This window comes from Neofelis nebulosa, chromosome 7 (assembly GCF_028018385.1).
Source record: "Neofelis nebulosa isolate mNeoNeb1 chromosome 7, mNeoNeb1.pri, whole genome shotgun sequence".
Classification (NCBI taxonomy): Eukaryota; Metazoa; Chordata; class Mammalia; order Carnivora; family Felidae; genus Neofelis; species Neofelis nebulosa.
In genome coordinates this window covers 41,636,326-41,659,204 of record NC_080788.1, presented here as the reverse complement: position 1 = coordinate 41,659,204, position 22,879 = coordinate 41,636,326, and the positions used below count along the sequence as shown (strand labels likewise).

General features: G+C 47.2%; 1 protein-coding gene across 5 annotated transcripts in view; it reads right to left on the bottom strand.

Annotated features, from left to right (window-relative positions):
- The window catches only part of DAPK2 (death associated protein kinase 2), a 120,851-nt gene extending 108,797 nt beyond the window's left edge, over window positions 1-12,054 (bottom strand). The window contains exons 1-2 of one of the 5 annotated variants that reach the window (XM_058737449.1): window positions 11,942-12,054; window positions 5,389-5,486 (exon numbers count right to left, since the gene is read on the bottom strand). In XM_058737449.1, the coding sequence (XP_058593432.1) occupies window positions 5,389-5,480 (92 nt within the window). In that variant the 5' untranslated portion in view covers window positions 5,481-5,486; window positions 11,942-12,054. Of the gene's footprint in view, window positions 1-5,388; window positions 5,487-8,325; window positions 8,464-11,126; window positions 11,563-11,632; window positions 11,916-11,941 lie in introns of those variants that run through there. The other 4 variants (XM_058737448.1, XM_058737447.1, XM_058737451.1 and 1 more) reach the window with 4 other exon arrangements.
- Window positions 12,055-22,879: the final 10,825 nt, after the last annotated feature.

Below are 22,879 nucleotides of genomic sequence, written 5' to 3'. Positions count from 1 at the left end.
GTGCTTTGTGGTTAGACTGGGCTATAGAACCCAGCCTGAGTAAATCTGAGCTCTACACATTCCTGTAGGTTTTGTTTCTCTCCCAAAAGAGGCTGCCCTGGCTAAGCTACATGTGTGATCTTAACCACTGAGAACCCCATCGGGTGACTCAGGTCTGGCAGGCAGCCCTGTCAATATGGATGTCGCAGCAAATTCCTCAGCTCTGTTTAGGAAGGGTGAGGTCCAGAACAGTGGCTCCTTCCCTGGCCCAAGGCTCCTGTCCCTACAAAAGGGGATTCTGCAGGTTACGTGCCTGGCAGGTTACCTTTCAGCCTTTCATACGTGAGCCTTCTGTGAGTAGTAACAAGGCTTATGGCTGTTGTCTTCACCAGGGAAGAGGGGGGTGGGGTGAGGGCATGTATGGGGTAATGGTGAGGTAGGCTCCTTGACAGAGCTGGGGCTACGGATGAAAATTGAATGTACATATCGATAAACATTTTTTTGTTTATTTGTTTGTTTGTTTGTTTGTTTGGAGAGAGAGCACAAGCAGGGACAGAGAAAGAGTGAGATAAAGAATTCAAAGCAGGCTCCAGGCTCCATGCTCTTAGTGCAGAGCCCGACATGGGGCTTGAGCTCACAAACTATGAGATCACGACCTGAGCCAAAGTCGGACACTGAACCAACTGAGCCACCCAGGCACACCTGTATGTTTGTTTAAACTAGCACAGTGTATTTTGAAAGCTTCTGGAGTGCCTAGGTGGCTCAGTTGGTTAGGCATCCGACTCTTGATTTTGGCTAAGGTCATGATCTCATAGTGGTGAGATTAAGCCCCTCGACAGGGGCATGGAGGCTGCTTGAGATTCTCTCTCCCTTTGTCCCTCCTGCCTTGTGTTAAATACATAAATAAATAAATTTAAAATATTTTTTAAAATAAAATAATATAAAAGCTTCTTTAAGTTCCACCTTCCATATTGCTTACTCTAGGACCTTGGACAAATCAGCTCACCTCCTCGGTGAGCTCGGCCTCACTTTCCTTATCTATAAAATGGAGATTTGGACTAACTTCTTGTTGAAATCCAGTTCAGCATAACATTTTATGATTTTATGTCAATGTAATAATCTAAGTAAAGGAAAGTAATATAAGCACAAGAGAGAAGAAAGCACTGATCATTACATGCTGCTTTCACTAAAATACCTTGTACTCTTGGGCATACTCTCCAGGGGGAGGGAGTATCTATCAGTGCCCTCCCCCTGGGGAACATCACTCCTTCCCCAATGCTCAACCTCCTGACTCTGACACTGTTGCTCTACTCTCAAGGTCAAACAGAAAAGACCGCCCTACTATATATTCTCCTCCACTCCCTGAGAAGCATTCAAATGAGAGCAAAAATGAGTTCATACGTTGTGGGTCCTTATGGTGTGGTAGCCAGAGCCCCAGACTAAGAGTAGTCAGACCACTGGTCCCCATCTTGGTCTATGAATCGTTCCCCGAGTGACCTCGGACAAGTCACTTCCCCTCTCTGGACCTAGCCTTGTCTAAAAAGGAGGAATTGGATGGGTTTTTTCTTTATAAATCCTGCTCTAATATTCCCCTGCTCTACCCTACCCTGGCTACCAAGGCTGGGAGAAGCCAGAATCTGTAGGTTGCAGCATTTCTCCAGCCACTCTCAGAAGCAGCAGACAATCTCCAGCATCCCCAGCAGGCTGGTACCAAAATGGCACAGCTAAGTATCTGCACTCAGCCTGAAATCAGTTAAGAATCACATGGTCAAGCAGCTGAGGACCCTCCAGTCAGGGCACACTGTCCCAATCCAAAGGTGGATTTAGCAGCTTTACTCCCAGATGCTTTCTTACTTGTAGGATAAGGACATAAAGACATCCAAATGAATCAAAAACATGAGCTTTAGGGACCAGACTAGGCCAAGGAACAGAGCGAAAGATTCCTTGTTTGTTAATGCACGGTTTTAGTTAAGATATAACAGGCCTACAGAAAAAAAATGCACATAAAGAGGTATGGCTTTTCATAAAGGATGTATCTGTGAAGTAAGTGCCCAGATCAAGAAACAGAACAATACCCACCCCATGGGACCTCCCTCATGCCGCCTTCCAGTCACTAGTTCTTTCGGAATAACCACTATTCTGACTTCCAGCACCATTGATTCATTTTGCCCATTTTGAGCTTTACCCAAATGGAATTATACAGTACGGACTCATTTGCACCTGGCTTTCTTTACCCAACATTAGGTGTGTGAGCTTCATCTATCAGTATGGGTAAAAATGAAAAATGGTGTTGCTTGTTTTCATTTTTGCACAGGAAGGACTGAATGAGGAGCTAAATCAGTAAGACATCCCTGAGTTTAGCCTAGGGTGCTCACTGACAGCAGAGGAAGCAGGTTTACATGCACCTCTCCCCAAAATAAGCATGACCCAACAACTCTGTTCTTCCCGCAGAGTCCCACACCTCCCTCTTGGGGGCGCTCCAGAGGTGGGAGGCAGGGCCTTGGTGTCCCAAATATACTTCAAAGGCCAGAAGCTCTTGTTCATCGAGCACTTACCCTGTGCCTGGTTCCATGAGGGTACTATAGACTTGGCATTTCACTTGATTCCCACGACCATGGACTAGGTACTGTTATTATTTCTATCTTATGGGTAAGAAAACAGAGGCCCCAGAGAGGTTGAGTAAGCTGTCCTAAGGTTGCACAACTAGGAAGGGGACCCAAATCTCAATATGTGCCAAACCTTTCCACCACTCTGTGTTGACACAAAGCTCACTGGCCATGTGTCTAACACCTATGTCTCTAACCTCATCTAGCACTGCTCACCTACAGCTCAAGTTTCAGCAGCTCTGGGCCTGTGTCCATAGGCCTGTGTCTGGGCCTGTGTCCATTGTTGCCTTTGCCCGCACCTTTAGCCCTCAGTTCTCAAATGGACAGTCACTTCCTCAGAGCAGCATTCCCTGACCACTTGGTCTCAACTGTGTCCCCTATTCTGTCTCAGTGCATCCTGTTCTCTCCCTGCACAGCCCTTAACACATGCCATAATGAATTATGCTCTTGGTTCCCCTGTTCACTGGTTTAGAGCCTTTGTCCACCAGTGGATCATAAGCTGCAAAAGGACAGGAATGCATCTGCTGGTTTGCCACTACCTTGGACAGTGCCTGGCACAAGGAACCTCCTCAGAAGCATGATAAGTGAAGAAAAGGAGGGGAGGAGAGAAAAAGAGGACTGCCCCTTCTGAATCTCAGCACTCATCTGCTGGCAGCTCTAGGTCCAGCCTGTTTATGGCCCCTGGCAAGATCTTCCCCTCTCTGAGTCTCAGTTTCCTCAGTTTTCAGATGAAGAGCCTGGAAGAAAGGATCTCTATAAGCCTTCTAGCTCATCTGGCCTCTAGACCACAAATCCTAGGATTTCAAGCCATTCCAAAGGCCTCAGGCCTCTTCAGCCTCTTACCTACCCTATGTCCAGTCAACACTTTTGAAATGAGGGGGAGTCATCCAAGGCTCCCAGGCTGTGAGGTACAGGCCCTCCACCCTGCTATACGTGAAGGACCAGAGAAGAGGCCTCTTCCAGTTCTTAATAAAAATTTTTTTAATGTTTATTTATTTTTGAGAGAGAGACAGAGCGTGAGTGGGGGAGGGGCAGAGAGAGAGGGAGACACAGAATCTGAAGCAGACTCCAGGCTCCGAGCTGTCAGCACAGAGCCCGATGCAGGGCTCGAACCCATGAACTGTGAGATCATGACCTGAGCCAAAGTCAGACACCTAACCGACTGAGCCACCCAGGTGCCCCAGGCCTCCTACAGTTCTAATAGCCCTGATGTACAAACTGGGGAGAGACGGGACTAAGAAGGAAGAATAGATGAATTCCCCCAGGAAACTGCTTCTACTTTCTTCCTCAGAGCCCCCGCCCCAACAAGGTCCCATCCAACTCTGGCCTTGGCATGTGCACGGCTGCCCCTATGGCCAGGCTGAACGTCCAGGACTGAAACTGTCCATGTCTTGCTCATATCTGTACCCAGAGCACTTGGCACAGACCCCCGTAGGATGTGGCCAAGGTGAGGCTACCAAATCAAATGCCACGGGCAAGGCCTGCCAGGGTCTGCTGCTGAGCTTGCCACTTTCTCCCTTGTATCACCAAGGTCAGGAGAAGCACCTGGCTTCCCATTCAGAGGCAGACTCCAACTGACCACACTCCAGCCTCTGGCCCTCTGTCTTCTTCCCACCCCTTCACCCCTGGATTGCCAGTGGCAGCTGGCTCAGGCAGAAGGCTGAGGACTCATTCCCCTCCAGGGTCTCTGCAGTCTTTGCTCCCCCACCCAGCCAGCTAGTCAGTCAGGACAAGCACTCCCTGGACTTGAAGTAACTGCACCTTCTTCTTGGAGTAAGGCTCCTCTGGCTTTGAAACTCTTTCAATTTTGTGTTTAAACATAAAAGAAAGTAAGAGAATTAGGCCTGACCCAAGAGCTCTATAAAGGGGAAAGGCCTCCTGTGTTGCATCGTGGATACAGCAAAGGCCCTAAACCCCCAAGTTTTTACTCTGCTGGGTGTGTGAAGGGGTGAGGCTTGGTGTACCGGTAAGCATATGTGAGTGTGTAAGTGCCATGCTCGTTGGAAAGGGTGTGCCAGACCTTGGCCACGTCACTCGCTGGCTGACCAATTTCAGGCAACTTGCTTAAACTCTTTGGGCCAGTTTCCTCACTTGCAAAATGAGAATGAAATGAATTCCCATCTCTTGCATTGCAGTGAGAATCCAGTCCTAGGGCTGGTGATCTGTAATCACTAAAAAACTATTTAAATATTAGCAGATTCTGGAAATGGAAGGCAAGAAGAGAGCTTGGGAAATCTTCATTCCTTTCTGAAGAGTAACTACTTTCAGATATCAGGACTTATCCCTGGCTGCATTCTAGATTTAGCAAACCTAAAAATGCACCCAATAACTCAGATCCTAGGAACCTTCATGACGAGGCTCGCGTACCCTGTTACTCAACGTGAATCCATTTTCAGGAGGATTACTTCACTTCCCATTCAGGCACTGAGCTTATGAAACAAAATCCTGAGAGCCATGGAGAATCCTAAGTGGGACTCAGAGAAGAAAACCAACAGACCAGGTCTCAGTCCAGAACCTGGGAATGGCTTTGTGAGAAAAGTAACAGATGAAACGAGAATCATTTAGACTCACCATAACTGTCAGCCAGGCTATACTGAAAACCTAGAGCTCAAGAATTCTAGTCCCTTATGCCAGCAAATCTTTATTTCCACAGAGATGACTGTTTTCAGAGCCGCACACGAAGGTGAATGCCTCAGGATTGTTTTTAAGGTTTCCCACGAGTCCTGTGACAAGCCCATGCCTACAAGATCAAGTGACAAGTGTACCAGGAAAGGCACCCCCTCCACCTCTCCCAGCCTCTTACCTCCCCAGCTCCTCTCCGATGTCATAAAAGTCCTCCACCTTCTGCTGCTTGAACGTCTCCATGTTTGGGCTCTTCATTGAGGCCTGGAGCATACAGCCCTGAAACAGGAGGAAACGGGAGGTCAGGACAGCCATGAACACTGGTGGAAGCCTCAGAGTCTGGGCCTAAAAGTAATCAGCTTGCAAGGAGCCAATAACTTAATAATCCACAGCACTGGTTCCTTAAGAATGGCCCTGCTCAAGCAAGCCTTTTCTCACCAATGACTGACGATATACGGTTCTTTTTTTTTTTTTAATATTTATTTTTGAGAGAGAGATAGAGCACAAGTGAGGGAGGGGCAAGAGGGAGAAGCAGGCTCCAGGCTCTGAGCTGTTGGCACAGAGGCTGACGCAGGGCTCCAGCTCATGGACCATGAGATCATGACCTGAGCCGAAGTCAGACGCTTAATGGACTGAGCCACCCAGGTGCCCCTATACGGTTCTTATTTGATGTATACCAATTCAAATTTGTTAAGGAGATAGAAAAAGAGCTCTCCTCACTTCTTCAGATCTGCTCTGAACAAGTTCAGAGAAACAGCACCATGGCCAGCTTCGGCAATTTGTACTCAGGAAATCCAGGTCTACTAAGAAAAGAAGCAACCATAAGACAGGAGAGAGAGCCCTCATCTTTGAGTCGGAAGTTCTGGATTCAAGTCCCAATTGCCTGGGTAAGTCATGTAAACTGCCAGAGACTCAGTTTCCTCATCTGTGAGATGGGTTAATACTATTTTAAAAATGCAAATCATGAAATTATTTTGTAAACTATAAAATGCTGTAAAAAGGTAAGGGATTATCATCACCTCAGTTCCCTCAGGGGCTGTGCCACCCAACTGCGAGTCTGAACTGATTTATAAACTCTCTCACTCATCACCCCAAGGGAAAGATGGACGGGAGTGGTGTGACAAATCACAATAGGCACCAGGAGTCAGGAGCTAGAGGTTCTAGTTCCAATTCTGCCCACAACTAGCTCTGTGACCTCATCTCTTGTCAGAGGAGCCTCAGATTCCTCATCTATAAAATGGAGCCAACTGCCCGCCCAGATCACCTCAGTAAGAGCCAGAAGACAACTCTGAGCCATGGGGAATATTCACCACTACACCAGAAGAGACTGTATGCATCCTACCCTGGGATCCCCCTGCCCCAAGAAGCCCCACCCATTCTTGGAGTTCCATATGCCATCCTGGACAGCACCCCAAGGGCAGGGCCCAGGACAGCGTGCAAATGACAAAGATAAAACCAGCTGCCTGTGGATGTGTCTTTCGAGAGTCATTAGCAAAGGCCTCTCAGAGCTCATTTTGGCTAGAGTTGGCAGCTTTTCTTCTGCCTGCCAATCAGATACCAACCACGCCCAGGGCCCCATGAGCCCCAAAAGACTGTTTTCACCAAGCTGGGTGGAGGCACCATTACATAAGGGTGAGTCTCATCAGTGCCAAGTGGCTGGAGCTGTTCCAACTCTCAGAAAATGTATACATTTCACCCTCTTTCCTCCAATGCTGCCCCCTGCAAACCACAGCTCTATTACTGAGATGCGGCTTGCCTCCCTCCCTTCCATGGAGCACACATCCCTGAAGACCCCCAGGCAGAGCTGGCCTGGCTCCCCAGCCTGACTCTCCTGGTCACCTGCCGACCTCCTGCCCTGTCAGTGCACATGGTCCATCGGGCATCCTCCTCCCTCTTCGGTCTTCACCTTGTGCTTGGCCTGAGCCCAGCAAGCATGGAATACAAAAAAGGGCAGGCTCCCAGGAGCCCCAGTTGTAGACTAGCCTGGGTATGTATTAGCTGTGTAACCCACACAGGTTGGCACCATCTTTGGGCCTCAGTCCCCTCATCTGTAAAAGGGGGTGATAACATCCATATCACCTACTTCACACAGCCCTGTGGGCATCCATTGTGACAAGGGCATAAACTCCTAGGCAAATTCGAAAGGTTATTATTACTGTTATTATCTGGCTCATCCCAGGCCATCATCTGTGTTTCTGCTTCCCACAGCAATGGAGAAAACCATTTCAACTCCCTTCTAAGGCAAAGGTTTTGGGATCCTTCTGGAAAGTTCAGTTTGACCCATATCAGAAGCTAGACCCCTTCATTCACTCCCCCAACCCCCATCCTGGCAAATTTCCTGACACTAGCCCAGAGCGTGGTAGGACTGCTATCTACCATCTCCTTTGGATCAGGTAGGTCCTGAGGGGTGGGGTTACTCAATTCACACACCTAAAGAAAAGCAGAAAACTCCAAGAAGTTCTGTTGACAGATACACTGAGAGCAGCCCCTGGAACAGCTAAGATCCATTTGGCAATAGGCCAGCTCCATTTGCTATCAGGAGCTGAGAGGGGTTCGAAGCAATCCCAGCTCCCCAACAAAATCATGAGCCCCTGCCTTGGGCTCCAGGGGTAGCCAGGGGCTCAGGGGCAAGGGAGCCCCCCTAAGGACAAACTAGGACCACCAGTTTGGCTCCAACTAACCTTTTTGACCTTATCTCCCTCCCCCCACATACCTATAGTATAGCTAAAGTAGACCTTTCCCATTCCCCCAAAACTTCCACCCTTGCCATGCCTCAGCTCAACCTGGCCCCTTTCCATGAAAGGCCCACCTGGAGAACCTCCCTAGGAAAACTGCTCTCTTCCCACAAGACCTAGCTCAAATGCTACCAACTCTGAGGCTCCATGACCCTTTTACTCATGAAAACAAATTAAAACCCCCTTCTCCCTTTCAGTTCCCAGAGACGTCTCATCATACATTTTTAGGGTTAGAGCTTTCATATTTTGGCTCATAACTGTCTATGTCTAACCCAGAAGGAGAATTCACAGATTCCATAGTCACACCCGGGTTTAAACCCCAGCTCCACAACCTCTGCACACATTGAGCACAGGACAACTTTTCTAAGCTTCAAATTACTTACATGGAAAATGAATCTGGAAAATGCCTACTGTTGGTGACTATGTGGAGAAATCAGAACTCTCAAACACTGCCAGGAGAAGCGCACTCTGGGACAACCACTTTGGAAATCTGTCGGGCAGTTTCTATGGACATCTGTAAGGGAAATGCATGTAGACGCCTTCCAAAATGTCCCATGTCAGAATGTTCACGGCAGCATTATTAGTAATAACTAAAAATTGGAAACCAAATGGCCATCAATAGAGGAATAGATATGTAAATGGAGTTATACCCATGCAATAGAATTATTACACAACAATGAGAATAAATAAACTACGGCTACCTGCAACAACATAGATGAAACTCACAAGCCTAATAATGTTGAATGAAAGAAGCCAGACAGAAAAGATTACATACTGTGTGATTCCATTTAGGCAAAATTCACCTGTGGTGCTAAAAGTCAGAATAGTGGTTACCCCTGGGTGGGAAGTGATGTCTAGGACTCAATGGGGGTTTCAGGGTACAGGCAATGCTGTTTCTTGATCTGGGCAGTGGCTACATGGCTATGTGGTATGTACACTTACTTTGTATACAATCAAAATTTTACATAATAAAATATGAGACTAATATCTACTTTCAGACAAAATGAGATATCATACATAAAATGTTTTAAGTAGTGTCTAGATGGTTCCAACAAATGTGAATTCCTTCCCTCCTGCCTACTGTCTTGGAGCCCCATGAGGGCAGTGGTGGTGACATTCTCACCTCTGTCCCCTTGTAGCAGCTGGTAGACAGCAGGTGCTCCATAAATGTTGGTTGATTTAAATGTAGTGGCCCAGTCTCCATTCTCAAAGCCACTGCTCAGATGCTTCAAGTTAAAATAACCAATAACAACTTAAAGCCTCTTCCTGATATCTCTCCCCAAGATGAACTTGTATTTTATCAATTTTCTCAATGTAGGAACATGAAGTAAAGGGGAGAAACTCTGAGGTGGAATTATAATCACCAGTTAGGACCTAGAAAAGGCCCCAGGGCACAGGAACCTTTCGGGCCCTGAAAAGATGAAAGCACACAGCAGAGGGGAGGGACACGGCTACAGCTTTTGGTCAGAGGCACAGGCCATCAGCTCTAGACATTCCAAGGATGAAGCCCATCTTAATGCCCACATTTCTCTTAATGGAATCGCTAGAATTCATACTCCTGCCCCCAACCCTAATAATAAGCAACACTTCTGAGGGTTAACACAGATTTCCTAGAACCTCAGAAAAAGGGACCTCAAAGATCATTTAGGGGATTTTTAAACTCTGCTTCAGGAGCCACCGGCATGAGGAAGGGGAGGCACAGCAGTTCTACTTTATATTGTAAGTTAGGGCTCTGTGTAAGAATTCATGGCGGTCGGGGGGCGGGGGCGGGGTGGTTGAAAACCACTGGTGTCTGGCCTAACCCACTTGTTTTACAAAAGAAGGAAACTAAGGACCAGACAGGGGAAGGGACTTATTGAGTCACACAGCTAGTCCGCTCCAGCTGTTCTGTCCTGGGTGTCGATGACAGCACCCTCAACCCTGCTCATGCTGCTGAACATTCAGAGACCATCACACCACCTCACCCAATATAAGTCAGTGAAATGGGACCACTGCAAGGGAGCAGGCATGATGGTCCTCTTCTACCTCTTCCCACACTAGGAATCATCACCCGGGCTCTGAGGAGGCCATCCACAGAAGGAAAGGGACCCTAGGGGCGCCTGGGTGGCTCAGTCGGTTGAGGTCTTGGCTCAGGTCATGATCTCACAGTTCGTGAGTTCGAGCCCTGCATCGGGCTCTGTGCTGATGGCTCAGAGCCTGGAGCCTGCTTCCGATTCTGTGTCTCATTCTCTCTCTGACCCTCCCCTGCTCATGCTCTGTCTCTCTCTGTCTCAAAAATAAATAAAACATTTTTTTAAAATCTGAAAAAAAAAAATAAATAAGGAAAGGGACTCCAGCATCACAGACCCCCTCCAGGCATTCAAGGCTTTGACGAACTCCAACCCCTGATTAAGAAACTTGGGCTCAGACATCAGCCATTTGCCTAAATTGACAAGAGAAAACCCCATTTTTCTAGTGAAGGTCCAGTCCATGTGCAGCCTGCTTGTTCACTCTCATGTCTAATAAGGAGCCAAACCTGAGGGAGGTGGTCAGGACAGTTCAGGTCTCATTCCTGCCAGCTGGAAACTTGCTCCAGACCAGCACCCACCCACCCTCATCCACACCGCTGCACCCTCTGCCCAAGCCTCTCCCAAAGCAGCTGAATTATCAGTGGGGCCACTTTAGGTGTTACAAACACATCTTAGGAGATGGGCGGTTTGGGGAAGAACAGGACTCTGAAAGTATTTGTGAAGAGGCCAAGGCACCAGCTCCCCTTAGTCACCAGGACTCTCCCAGAAATACCTTACATGGACACAGCTGGGAATCAGAGTCAGAAACCATAGCAGCAGCCCCCAGCTGCCCTCGGCTGGATTCTAGAGAACAAGGTGTCAGGGGCTGTGTTCTCTCCACATGCCCCCAGGGACCTTCTTCCCACCTGCTTCTGAGGCAACCAGCTATGACTTCCTCTCTTCCAGGGTGTACTCCTAACGTATCACTACCTTCATGTCCTCAGTGTTCACCTCTTTCCTCCTTCCCAAAGTGAGAATACTAATTTCCACATGGCAAAGTCACAGTGAGGGCTAGCCAGACCCACACATGCCATGAGGCATCCACAATGCCTGGTCCAGAATCAGGGTCAACAACTGACAATGCCTTCCTTCCTATGCCCTTCTACCCCAGACCCACTGACTACCCCCATGCCCACCGTAGCTCTGGCCTCGGCCTGGGCCCCTGACGATGGGGACCACAGCTTCATTCTGCCACAAGCAAGCTGACTATGTACGGAGCAGCCTTCTTGAAACGAGTCCTTGTGCAAATGGGGAGAGGAGGTGTGCGAGTGGCCGTTGCTGAGAAGACTGGCCCCTCTCCTCCCGGGAATCTGTAGTGCTCTCTCCATTAAGTCGCCCTATGTTGATGAAAGTCTGTCTCTATCTCTCGCCTGGGTGCCAGGCCTCGGCCCGCTGCCCCCACCCGGTCCTTCGGGTCAAAGTGCCAGGCTTCGGAGCGCGGCCCCCTGGGGCGCAGCGGGCAGGTCCAGTGCCGGCCACAGCGCCCAAGGGCAAGGCCGGCCATACCCGGGGGGGTGGCGTCAGGGACCGGGGCGGCGGGCTTGGGGAACCCGAGACAGATCCCGGGACCAATCTGTCCCCGCCAGCCTCAGCCCCGCGCGCCCCGTCCCGCCCGTCGAGCCCGCACACGGGCGCTACTCACGGCGGGAGGCTGCGCTGGGCGGGCACGGCGAGCACGGCAGGCGCGACCGGGTGCGCGGCGCTCGTCTCTGCTCTCCGGCCGCCCGCCCGCGGAGCCGCTGAGGAGCCGAGGGGGCGGAGCGGCCTGCCCGGTCCCAGGCGCCGGCTGGAGGCGCTCCCGGCCGCCCCGGGACGGGACTCGGGGCGCCCCCTGCTGGGAGCCCCCTCCGGACAGCCCCGAGGTGAGGGCCGACAGCCTTCCACCAGGTCCGGCGACACTTCCAGGAGTCAAGGGCGAGAGCCAGGGGCAAGACCCTCCAGGCGTCCTTACCGGCTCTGAGGCTCACAAGCTGTGTGGCCTTGGGCAAGTCAACGAACCTCTCCAAGCTTTATCTGGAAAATGATTTAAATGAGCTGATAATGTGACGTAGCCTGGGACAATCGCTCAGACAATGTTATTTCCTTGTCCCTCCACCCCTAACCTCCACACCCCCCTCCCCCAACACGCACACTGTGAGAGAGGAAGTCCCACTAGGGAATAGGCCGTTTCCTCCCTCCCAGCCAGAAGGCTCCCTGACATATTCTTCTGGGAACCTCACCACCCACGTTTCATAGCTGGGTAGGGGCTGAGATGGAGAGGGACACTCCCCTCCTCACCACCAAGCCCCAGCTTGGAAGCAGCCTAACCTCCTTCGCCCTCCGTACCCCCAGCCTCTGCAAGGTTGGTAAAGGAAGCCCCGCATCACCATCAAGCCTTCCTTAATAAAGGACTTGGCAGTGGATTCCTCCTCTCGTCCTTCTGCCAAGAATCCCAGGAGGGGAAAAGAAGAGTGAGAGTGGAGAGGGTGATGGGAAGAAGGAAGCGGAAACAGAATCACAGCCAAGACAGAACTTACTTCAAGACATGAGACTGTTTAGCAAAAGGAAACGGAGGCCCCTTCCCAGAGTTTCCATCCCTAAGTCACCCACAGGGCTCCTCAAGACAGTCCTAGAGGAGAAGGTGTTAGATTCAGAGCTCTGCCCTTTGGTTCAAAGCCCCACTCTGCCATTCCCCATGTATAGTCTTAGGCATGGCACCCGAGCTTTTCCTTCATCAGTTAAGTGGGGCAAACAACCCTTCTTAGAGTGTCCAATGGAGCTTACATGGGGCTGAAACGAAAGCATGTGCAAGTTGCATCTAGAGGACCTCCACCAGTGTGGGCAACCTCTCCCCCACATACTGGGGGTACTGACAAGTACAGATGAACCCCGCCCCCCCAGCTGACCAGTGCCTGAGACAGCCCGGAAAAAGACCGCAGAACTTCCTTGTTTATAAACTTTCACATCCCAGGACAGTGCAGGCCCTGAGTCTCCTGTCCCAAGAACACCATGCTACCTGGAGTAATACCCAAGACCAGAGGTAGCTTCCAATGTCAGTGACAGAGAAGAACACCCACTGAGCTTTCATCAGCATAGGGCGACCCTTCATCCTCACAGTACCCTCAAAACACACACACACACACACACACACGCACACACACACACACCCCGCCCATTTCCGGTCATCTACTGCTATGTAACAAACCACCTCAGCCTTGGTGGCTTGAAACAGCAATCTTGTCAGGCTCACAAATTCTGAGGGTCAGGAATTCAGACATTGCACAATTTGGCTTCTCTCTGCTCCACAGTGTCTGGGGCTTCAACAGGGAAGACTTGAGTAGTTGGGAATGACTTGAATGGCTGGGAGATGGAATATTCTGGAGGCTTCTTCATTCACATCATAGCCTGGGCTATGATGAATCCAAGCTGGACTCGGCCAGAACACCTACATGTAGCCTCTCCATCACTTCCCCTATGAGCCTCATGCTTAACACCTAATGTGCAACAACAGCATTCCCCTTGCATGAAGTAATTCTTAGATTTGATACTTGGCAAATTAGTCAAAGAACACTGCAGCTGGAAGGGTCATTATCAATCACCCCAACCAGACTGTCATTTTTCAGATGAGGAAACTGAGGCTCAGAAAAGAAAAAGTGACTTGCCCAAGGTCACACAGCTGGGAAGAGTCAGAGCCAGGATTAGAACCAGGCCTCTGCCAGATTCTGTTTGGTGCGCTTTCCACTGTACTTGTCAAATGCAAGTGCCTAAGGAGATACCATCTGGAAATGCATTTTTTGCCTAAGATTGAGTGAGCTTATCAGACCCTCATCTGACTGCAGCGACAGGACATTGAGCACTGAACATAGGACCAAAGTGGCAGTGGGCAGAGAAGGAAAGGTCCCAAGGGTGGGAGCAACAGTGCACATATTCCATAATGAAACCAGAGGAAGGGCCAGGTAAGAATCAAGCAATTCCACTCCAGCTCCGGCATGGTTCCAACGGCTGAGAAAATAGTACAAATGCCTCTCTCTGGCAATTAAAGCTCCAGCCTACATTTCCCAGGCCTACACATACATCCTCTTCCGTCCTGTGGATGCACATCCAGCTCTTTTGCCAGGTTGGATTATTGGCTGTTCCTACATCCATGTTTTTGTTTAAGCCACTCCACTCACCCACCCCCATCCCATCCTACAAAATCATACCCCTCCCTCAAGGGCCCTCTCAGGTATCATATCTTCCATGGAAACCTTCCTGATCTACCTCCAGCTGGCTTTCTCCCCTGAACCCCACCGCTCTTGGTTTGCACCTAACTGGCATTCCCCTTCCCCTGTTTTAGTTATCATTAGTGCCCACTTCTCTTTGCCTTTAGGGCAAGGACAATGGCTTGCTCATCTCTGTACCCAGGCAGTGTCTGATATCTCCAACCCAATAAAGTTTGTTAAATTGGATTGCTAGAATGTAAATGTCACAAGACCACAACTGTCTTGTTTCTGTTGTCCCCCAAGGATACCGAAGTACCTGGCACTTAGTGATCATATGTTGGATGGAGAGATGTACGGTTCATTTCTTCCAACATGTGCCATCTCAGTGCCAAGAACTTTACTTCAAGGTAGATGCAATTATCCCTTTTTACAGATGTAGTAACTGAGGTTTGGGGAAGTTGACTTGCCCACAAAGCTAACCCAACTTGTAAGACGCTGAGTGTGCTGTGAATCTGGCCTGTCCATCTCCAAAATCCAGGATCTTTCTGCTCCTCTGCCCCTTCCACACACTGCTCTCCATGGAAATTTGAAAGTATTCTAAAACCGTGTCAATACAGGGGTTCTCAGCCATGGCTGCCCATCAGAATTGCCTGAGAGTATTTAATAATCCTCATGCTCAGACTATACCCCTCACCAATTACATTGGAACCTCTAGAAGTAGAATCTGGGCATCAGTAGTGGTTAAAACTCCCCAAGTGATTCCAGTGTACAGGTTGAGAACCACTTTGTTCATGTCACAGAGATCTGGGGGAAATGAAAGCATCCTCCATCAGCTCACCAAACTGCAAACACATCTGAGCACCTGCTTTGTGCAAGATTCTCCAAGGGACTGTGAGATGGGTGAGTCACAGGAGCTTGAAGCTTCCACAGGGAATAAGCCCACAGGGAAAGAGGTAACCGTAGCAAGCAGCAGAGGGCAATGAACATGACGATATCCTAAAGCACACTTTGGTGCCTGGCAAGTTTACAGAGCCTAACAACCTGCTGGCAAGGAGACAGGGCAGGGATTAAGCTGCTGCACAAGTCGGCTGGGGCAGCTGGCGCTGGAGTCTATACAGAGAGTGCAGAGTTTGAGGATTAAATGATGCCACAAGCCTGAGTGCGGATCCCAGCATGTAATTCACTTACTGTGTGATCTAGGGCAAGCTTCTTGATCCCTCTGTGTCTCATTATCCCCAACGGCCAAGTGGAGCTAAGAATAGCGTTGTGGATGTTCAACAACATATATTCATTAGAGATATATGTGAAGGACTTAGATCAGGGTCTAGCATGTGGCAGAGTGCTCAATGAGTATTAGCTGTTTTAATTTTTCCTTTAATGTCTGGTGTGAGCTTCCCTAGAGGAGGAAATGGATCTTAGCCATCTTTGCACCCCACCCATCACCAGCCTGGCCCAGAGGAGGTTCTTAGCAAGTGTCACATGAAGTCTGGAATGCAGGCTTCTTGACAATGGGCTCAGCACTGACTCCTTTCTTAGGCTATTGGAGCAGGCCAGGGGAGGGCACAGGTGGTTCCTCCCTGGCTGGCTGGCTTGCCTCTTGGGTAGGAGGCAGGCAGGAAGCCTCCTCCTCCCAAAGGTGGCCTGGTGGCCTGGCTTCTCAGCCCTTCCCAGCCCTGCCCACCCTGCCCTGTGCCCTCTGCTCTCCCACACCCAGCCAGGCAATGTCGAGGGTGTGGAGCAGGCCTGGAAGCCCTTCCTGTTTCCTCCCTCAGGAGGCCCACGGGATCCTGAAGCCAAAGGTGGCTGCTTCAACATCTAGCCTTACTGGACTCAGCAAGGCCTTGACCCCACCAAGGAAGGGGCTGGGGTGTGGGAAGCCTTGTCTTTTCCTGGAAACCCAGAGGATGGGGATTTCCTGGGCACGTGTACATGCTCATTCACTCTGCAAACATTCAAGGGCGCCTCCTGGGGCTGGATGCTGTTAGGGGCAAGTATAGACTCAATGCTCAGAAGTGTCAGGAGGCTAGAGTAGTCTAGCAGGCATCATGAGGGGTTTGAGGGGAAGGAGAGGCTTGATTCAAACTTGAAAGAAGAGGACCAAGTGAGTAGGAGGTGGAGGGAAAGGGAGCACATTAGGTGGGAGTAGCTGTGTGGACAAAGGGCTGGGAGTATGGAACCACCTGCCATTTACTGCCCCAACCCCCACCTGAGCCAGCATAGGGGTCACACTGTAGGATCATGACCCAGGCATTTGGCACCACCTTCAGTCTGGGGCAGAGGTTGGTGGCATGCACACTGAGTTCTTGGAGAAGGCCCCCAAATTATGCCTACCTTTAGGGGTACAAATTTCACCTACCTACTACTCTAGGCGCGGGGATCAAGTAGCCCTATTTATATTCCTGTCCATCCACTTTCTAGGGAAATCACTTTCCCTCTCTGAGCTTCAGTTGCCTCATCTATAAAATAAGAATAATTACACCTATTCCCTCAGGGTTGATGTGAGGACCAGACAAAATATTTGAGAAGGCACTGGTACAAATGTCACCTTCCCTCCCCAAACGGGTGCGTCCCTCTCTCAAGACAGTCTGTCACTTGTGCCTTATCTCTCAGGCCATGTTGTTCCTGCAACTCTATGAAATACTTTCTTCCTTTGACCTTCCTTTATCCAAGACTCAGCTCAATTCCAGCCTCATTCATTTTTCAAAATTTGCTGGTGCCCATCATGGGCCAGGCCCTGGGCTGGTCCCTGAGAGAAGTGAGACACAGGCCCTACTCTTCAGGAGCTCAAAGCCAAGAAGAGAAGCTGTCCTGGAAACAAAGTTCCAGAACCCCATGCTCTGGGGCCAGGCCAGAGCCCGGGCAGGGACCCAGAGGAGCCCAGGGGTGGGAGGGAGGGTCCCTGAGTGCTGGGGGCTGGGGCAAGAAGGTTCCTCTTAAGAGAGAGCTCTTCCTCAATGTCACAATTTTATCTGCTGAGCTGAAGATAAGATTTCACCTTCCCATGTTTGTTAATGGGTCCTTTGAGTCTCTCCTGCCATCCTTCCCACACTTTGCTGGTGATGTGCTTAGACCCATCAGAGGCCTTTCATGGATCCATGAGGGAAGGATGGGGAAGACAGCATTTCCTCCCCCAACCCCCTCTGAAAAGAAACTGCAGGGCCAGACCTGGTCATTCTGCGGTGGCTCCTGCCACACCCATGGCTGATCCCTGACCTCTGTATGGGCTGACCCTCCAACTCAAAGCTCCTGACCTGCCCTCCCTGGTCTGTATGCTGACTCCATCCCAGCTGAGCCCAGGTCCTGACCCAGTTATAAGCAGCTGCATCCGGGAAAACAAATGCAAAAAGGCCAAAACCAGCTATCCACAGTGGCCTCTGCCCCAAACAGAACTGGGCCTCCTTCCTCACCAGAACTGTTCTCCAGTGTAAGGGACCCCAGACCTCCTCAGCTCTTTCCTCTGAGGTTTTCTAGCCTCTCAGCCTTGGTTTCTGTTACTCCATCCACATAGAATATGTTCATCTTTCTACTCAAATCAAACCAACATTTACAGAGAATCTGTCCTGAGTCAGGCACTGTACTGAGTTTTCCTGTTATTTCATTTAATCCCCAAGTTGAATACTTGTATAGACTGATAGTATTTTTATTATATATATATATATTATCTTTATTATATTTTATTATATTATATAAACTGAAACTCAAAGAATGTAGTAGGCATTTGATTTGTTTTGACTGTCCAATGTCCAATGCCTTCCTCCCATTTGGGAGGAAACAACTATGGTGGAAGTACTAGGGTATACGCAGAGATGATGAACCATCTCCCACCAAAACTGTAGGGAGAAAATCCTCCTTCTTCCAACCCCAGTCTTCATGAGACTAGGCTTGGCCAATCACATACTTCTGCCCAGCACTTTGGATCTCAAGTGGGTACTGCCAAGATGTTCATTGGGCAGCAGCAGCAGTGGAGACATGCTGGACAGATGGTTCCAACCTCTAGAGCCTCTTTGGTTCCTCCTATTCCAGCGTCTCTTTGATTCTGAGTCCCTCTAGCCTTACAGGGAATCCCTTTGTGCTAAGTTGGCAACAACCAGCACAACTGGAAGAGACAGGAACGTGCTCAATGGTGAAGGGCCAGGAACCAAATGAAGACATTTTCCTTCACACCTGGAGTTTTCTACCTTGTCACGGAGTTTCCAACACAAGAGAGAAGTGGATGGAGCTCCCGGGATGACCGTGAAGAGGACCCCAAGGTTGACAGTGTGCAGCAGACCTCGAAGGCAGCCATTTGAGATTAGAGCAGAGGAACTGTAGGGAACAGAGGGCTCCAAGAGTGGTGGTTCCAAGAGAGAAGTGAAATTGATACATTGGGCAATGTGTTTTAACCTGTTGAGTGGTGCTCTTTGAGAGGAAAATTTGCGGATGCATCTATTATAGGTACACACAAAAAAATTAAATGAATAAAAATGACAAAGTGACTATTAATTCCAGAAAATAACAAAAAAGTATGTAAGTAATGAAGTGTTCATCACAATACATCACAGCTCAGCTCTGAGCTCTGAATAAATATTTACATGTCATAAAATGTGAATTATAAATTTTTATCTTCTCTCAACAGAGAGAAGGATGCAGGATGGGGAAAACTATGAGCATTAAGCCCTCATCTTTCATAGTAGGAAATCAATAGATATATTAAATTGAAAAGTTATTAAATAGGATTATAAATATGTTTTTTGATTATGTGGTGCTGAATAACAAAAGGTGGGATGGAGCCTCACATCGGGCTCTGCATTGAACATGGAGCCTGCTTAGTATTCTCTTTCTCTCTCTCTCTCTCTCTCTCTCTCTCTCTCTCTAAAAAAGAAAAAATATTTTCAAATATTTTTAAAAAACACAGCCCATGGTATCAGAGTTCATAGTCTTCATAGTCACTAACGATAATTGAACACTTACTGTGCACCAATCACTTATTATTATAATCTCCATTCTATAAATGAGGCCTAGTGAGACTCACACAGTTAACATGAAGCAGAGAGAGGGTTTACACTCAGGCAGTCTGACTCCAGAGCCCCAATTATGCCATACCCCAAATCTCCAAGTTCTGCATTGAACATTAGGGAGAGCAGGAGTTGGGGAGCAGTGTATGGTGTGACAGGATCAATCACAAAATACCACACCAAGCACAGTGGGGCCAATAGGCCCCTCCCTTATTCTTCCACCTATCCACTGGCCAGAGTATACAGCTTTGAATTTGAGAGAAAGTCTGAGTGAGAATAACTCTATGCGAAAAAGAGAACAACGTACCTTCCTGACAGGGTGGTGGGGATCCTTGGCAGAAGCAGAGAAGAGGTAAGTCTGGCCCTCCATGAGGGGCAGAGGGCAGAAAAGGATAGCTTCATCTATCAGTGAAATACACCACAGTGTATCATGCTCAGAGTAAAAGTCTACATATCTTGGCAATTTGTCCCCAACCTTCTGGTCCTTACCCAGTCCTCAATAGGAAAGCTAGACTAACAACACACCCAACCCACTTACACAGTTTGTAAACTGGAAAATAAAGAAGTCTCCAAGAACAAAACAAAAAGATGTGTAATATGAAGAGATGTTCAGAAGCATGGAGAATATATCTAGGGAGTCCAACATTAGTCTAAAATGAGTATTCAAGGAGATGGAAAAATAATAGAAGATATACTAAAAGAAAATTATCTGGCAAAAAATTTTTAAAAAAAGATAAAAATCTTCAGATTAAAGGAACCCATCAAGGGCCAAGAAGGGTTAATGAAAAACATATCTATACCAAGGCACATCATGATGATATTTTAGAACCCTAAGAATAAAGAAAAAAATCCTAAAAGAATTCAGAGGGGAAAAGCATCTTGCCTCAAGAATACAAATCAGACGAACAACAGACTTCTCTTTTATCAAACCAAACTGTCCACTAAACATGAGAGCAAAATGAAGTCTCTTTTTTTTTTTTTCAAAATGGTTCAGAAATTTCAGCACAACACATCCAAGATGAAAAAAGAATTACTCTGGAAAATGCAGAAAATGTGTAAAGAATCCAAGAGAGTGGATGATACAAGATACAAGAAATAGCTTGGGACCCAGAAGAATGGAACACAGCTAGAAAGAAAACAAAAGTATTCTTTAGGGGCTGACAGTTGAAGGTTTCTCAATCAAGCTGACAAACTTTCATGACATGGGATTCTATTTCTTTCTTTATGCACCCAGTACTACTTCACAATGTCTTAGAATCACCAGACCCCTTAAATGAATTGATTCAGAGCTTCTGGGAGGTGGGGCTGAGGAATGTGAATTTTTAACAGGCCTTTTAGGAGATTCATATCTACACTAAAATTTGACACCCAATGCATATTTGTTTCTTTTTTTAAAAAAATTTTTAATGTTTATTTACTTTTGAGAGAGAGAACGAGAAACAGAGTGTAAGGTGGAGAGGAGCAGAGAGAGAGAGGGAGACACAGAATCTGAAGCAGACTCCAGGCTCTGAGCTGTCAACACAGAGCCCGGTGCAGGGCTCGAACCCACAAATCACAAGATCATGACCTGAGCTGAAGTCAGACACTTAACCGACTGAGCTACTGAGGTGCCCCTGCATATTTGTTTCTAAAGAGGATTATATACGATCATAAAATGCATCTCATTTATCGGTTTTTAATTTTTAGAAACAATCCTGAAGCTAAGAATGAACTAGTTTAATGGTGGGTACAGATTAATATGTGATGCTATAGATCTTGACAACACACACACACACACACGACAAATTTGGGAAGTAGAAAGGAAAGAAGAGGTAGAAGGAAAGGAGTTTGCTCCAGTTTATATTATTTTTAATTATAATGGAAGGCTCCTAAAGAAAATGGCTGATACCAGGGCTGGGGTAGGGAGAGTACAAGGATGAGAGTACTAGGCAGGAAGAGTACAAGATGTTCTATGACTAGAACATCTTGTGCCAGAAAGTAAGGAAGTACTCAAAAATGGATGGTAACGAATGTGTTGGCGACAAGGGAGCCAGCTTGAAGGGGCTCCCACTGACTAGATTTGCAATAATTTGAGTATTGAAATAAATAATGATAGGAATAGGTTATAATATGTTGAAAATTTTAAAAAGAATCGATATGTTCTAATCTGATATTTAAAAAAAAATTAAGGGGTGCCTGGCTGGCACAGTCAATAGAGTGTGTGACTCTTGATCTCAGGGTAACAGATTCAAGCCCCACACTGGGGGTAAAGCTTACTTAAAAATAAATAAACAAACAAACAAACAAACAAAAGCTTTAAAAAAAAGTTAACCCTGTTTACTTCAGAGATTTATAAAAATTATTTTTAAAATTAAAATTAACATTAAAATTAAAACAAAGAGAGGAAAAGAAAAGAAAGCAATTTTTAAAAGAAAAATGCCAACACATAAGTGGACATTATGGAATTAGGAAAATCACCACTTTACCACCATATAGCAAGGGATGTTCAGGCAATCACTGATATCAATATTTGATATCAATCACTGGATATCAAAACCACTGAGTGAGAGATGGTTGGAGAACAAGATACTCAGCTGGTTTCTAACTACCATGTCACAGACTATTCATTAATGACAAAGAGAAAAAGGTACTTTTACAATGGAGAAATCTGGCAGATCCCACCTTAATAAAATGTCCAAACTGAGCATTAGTAATAATGGGACAAATGGACGTTATTTGCACTGGGAAAGATAACGTCATCGGTGTAGTATTCCTGCCAAAAATGTGGACATTGAAACTGGTCATGAGGAAACAATCAGACAAACCCAGATTGAGAGACATTCTGCCGAACAACTGACCTATACTCTTTAAAAATATCAGTGCCAGGAGGGTGCCTGGCTGGCTTAGTCAGTAGAGCATGTGACTCTTGATCTCAGGGTTGTCAGTTCCAGGTCTACACTGGGTGTAGAGATTATTAAAAAAAAGAAAAAAGAAAAAAGAAAAAACTTAAAAAATAAACAAAAATATCAGCGTCACGAAAGAAAACATAACTAATCTACATTAAAGGAGAGCGAAAAGATAACAATTCTGTGCAATGTGTGATGAGTGAGTGGATCCTGGATTGTAAAAAGAAGTTGAAAGAGACATTGTTGGACGATTACGGAAATTTGAATATGGAAACTTTACTATGTAATGATATCAATACTATGTTTTCTGAGTGGGAGAATTATATTGTGGTTCATGGAGGAGAATGTCCCTATTCTTGGGTGTATGCATGTTGAAGTATTTTGAGGAGAAATGGCATTATGTCATTATGTCTACAGTGGTTCCTCAAATGGTTCAGGAAAAAGGAGAACATGTATATACGTGCAGTAAAAGAAAGCTAACGATGGCAAACTATTAACGGTCTATAGATCTAGATGAATTCTTCTTGCAACTTCTCTGGAAGTTTGAAGTTTTTCAAAATCAAAAGTTGGGGAGAGTAAAACAACATCTATTATGGTAATTAGCAGATAAACTAAAACTAAAAATTGTTGAAACTGATTGTCTTTGGGGAGTAACACAGGTAGGCAGAAAGGGACACTACCAGTTTTCATTTTATATTTTTTGAGCTTTTTTTGGTTTTGCTATGCATCTATATTACTTTTGTGATGAAAGAAAACGAGCAATTGTGGCACCTGGGTGACTCAGTCAGTTAAGCATCCAACCCTTGGTTTTGGCTCAGGTCATGATCTC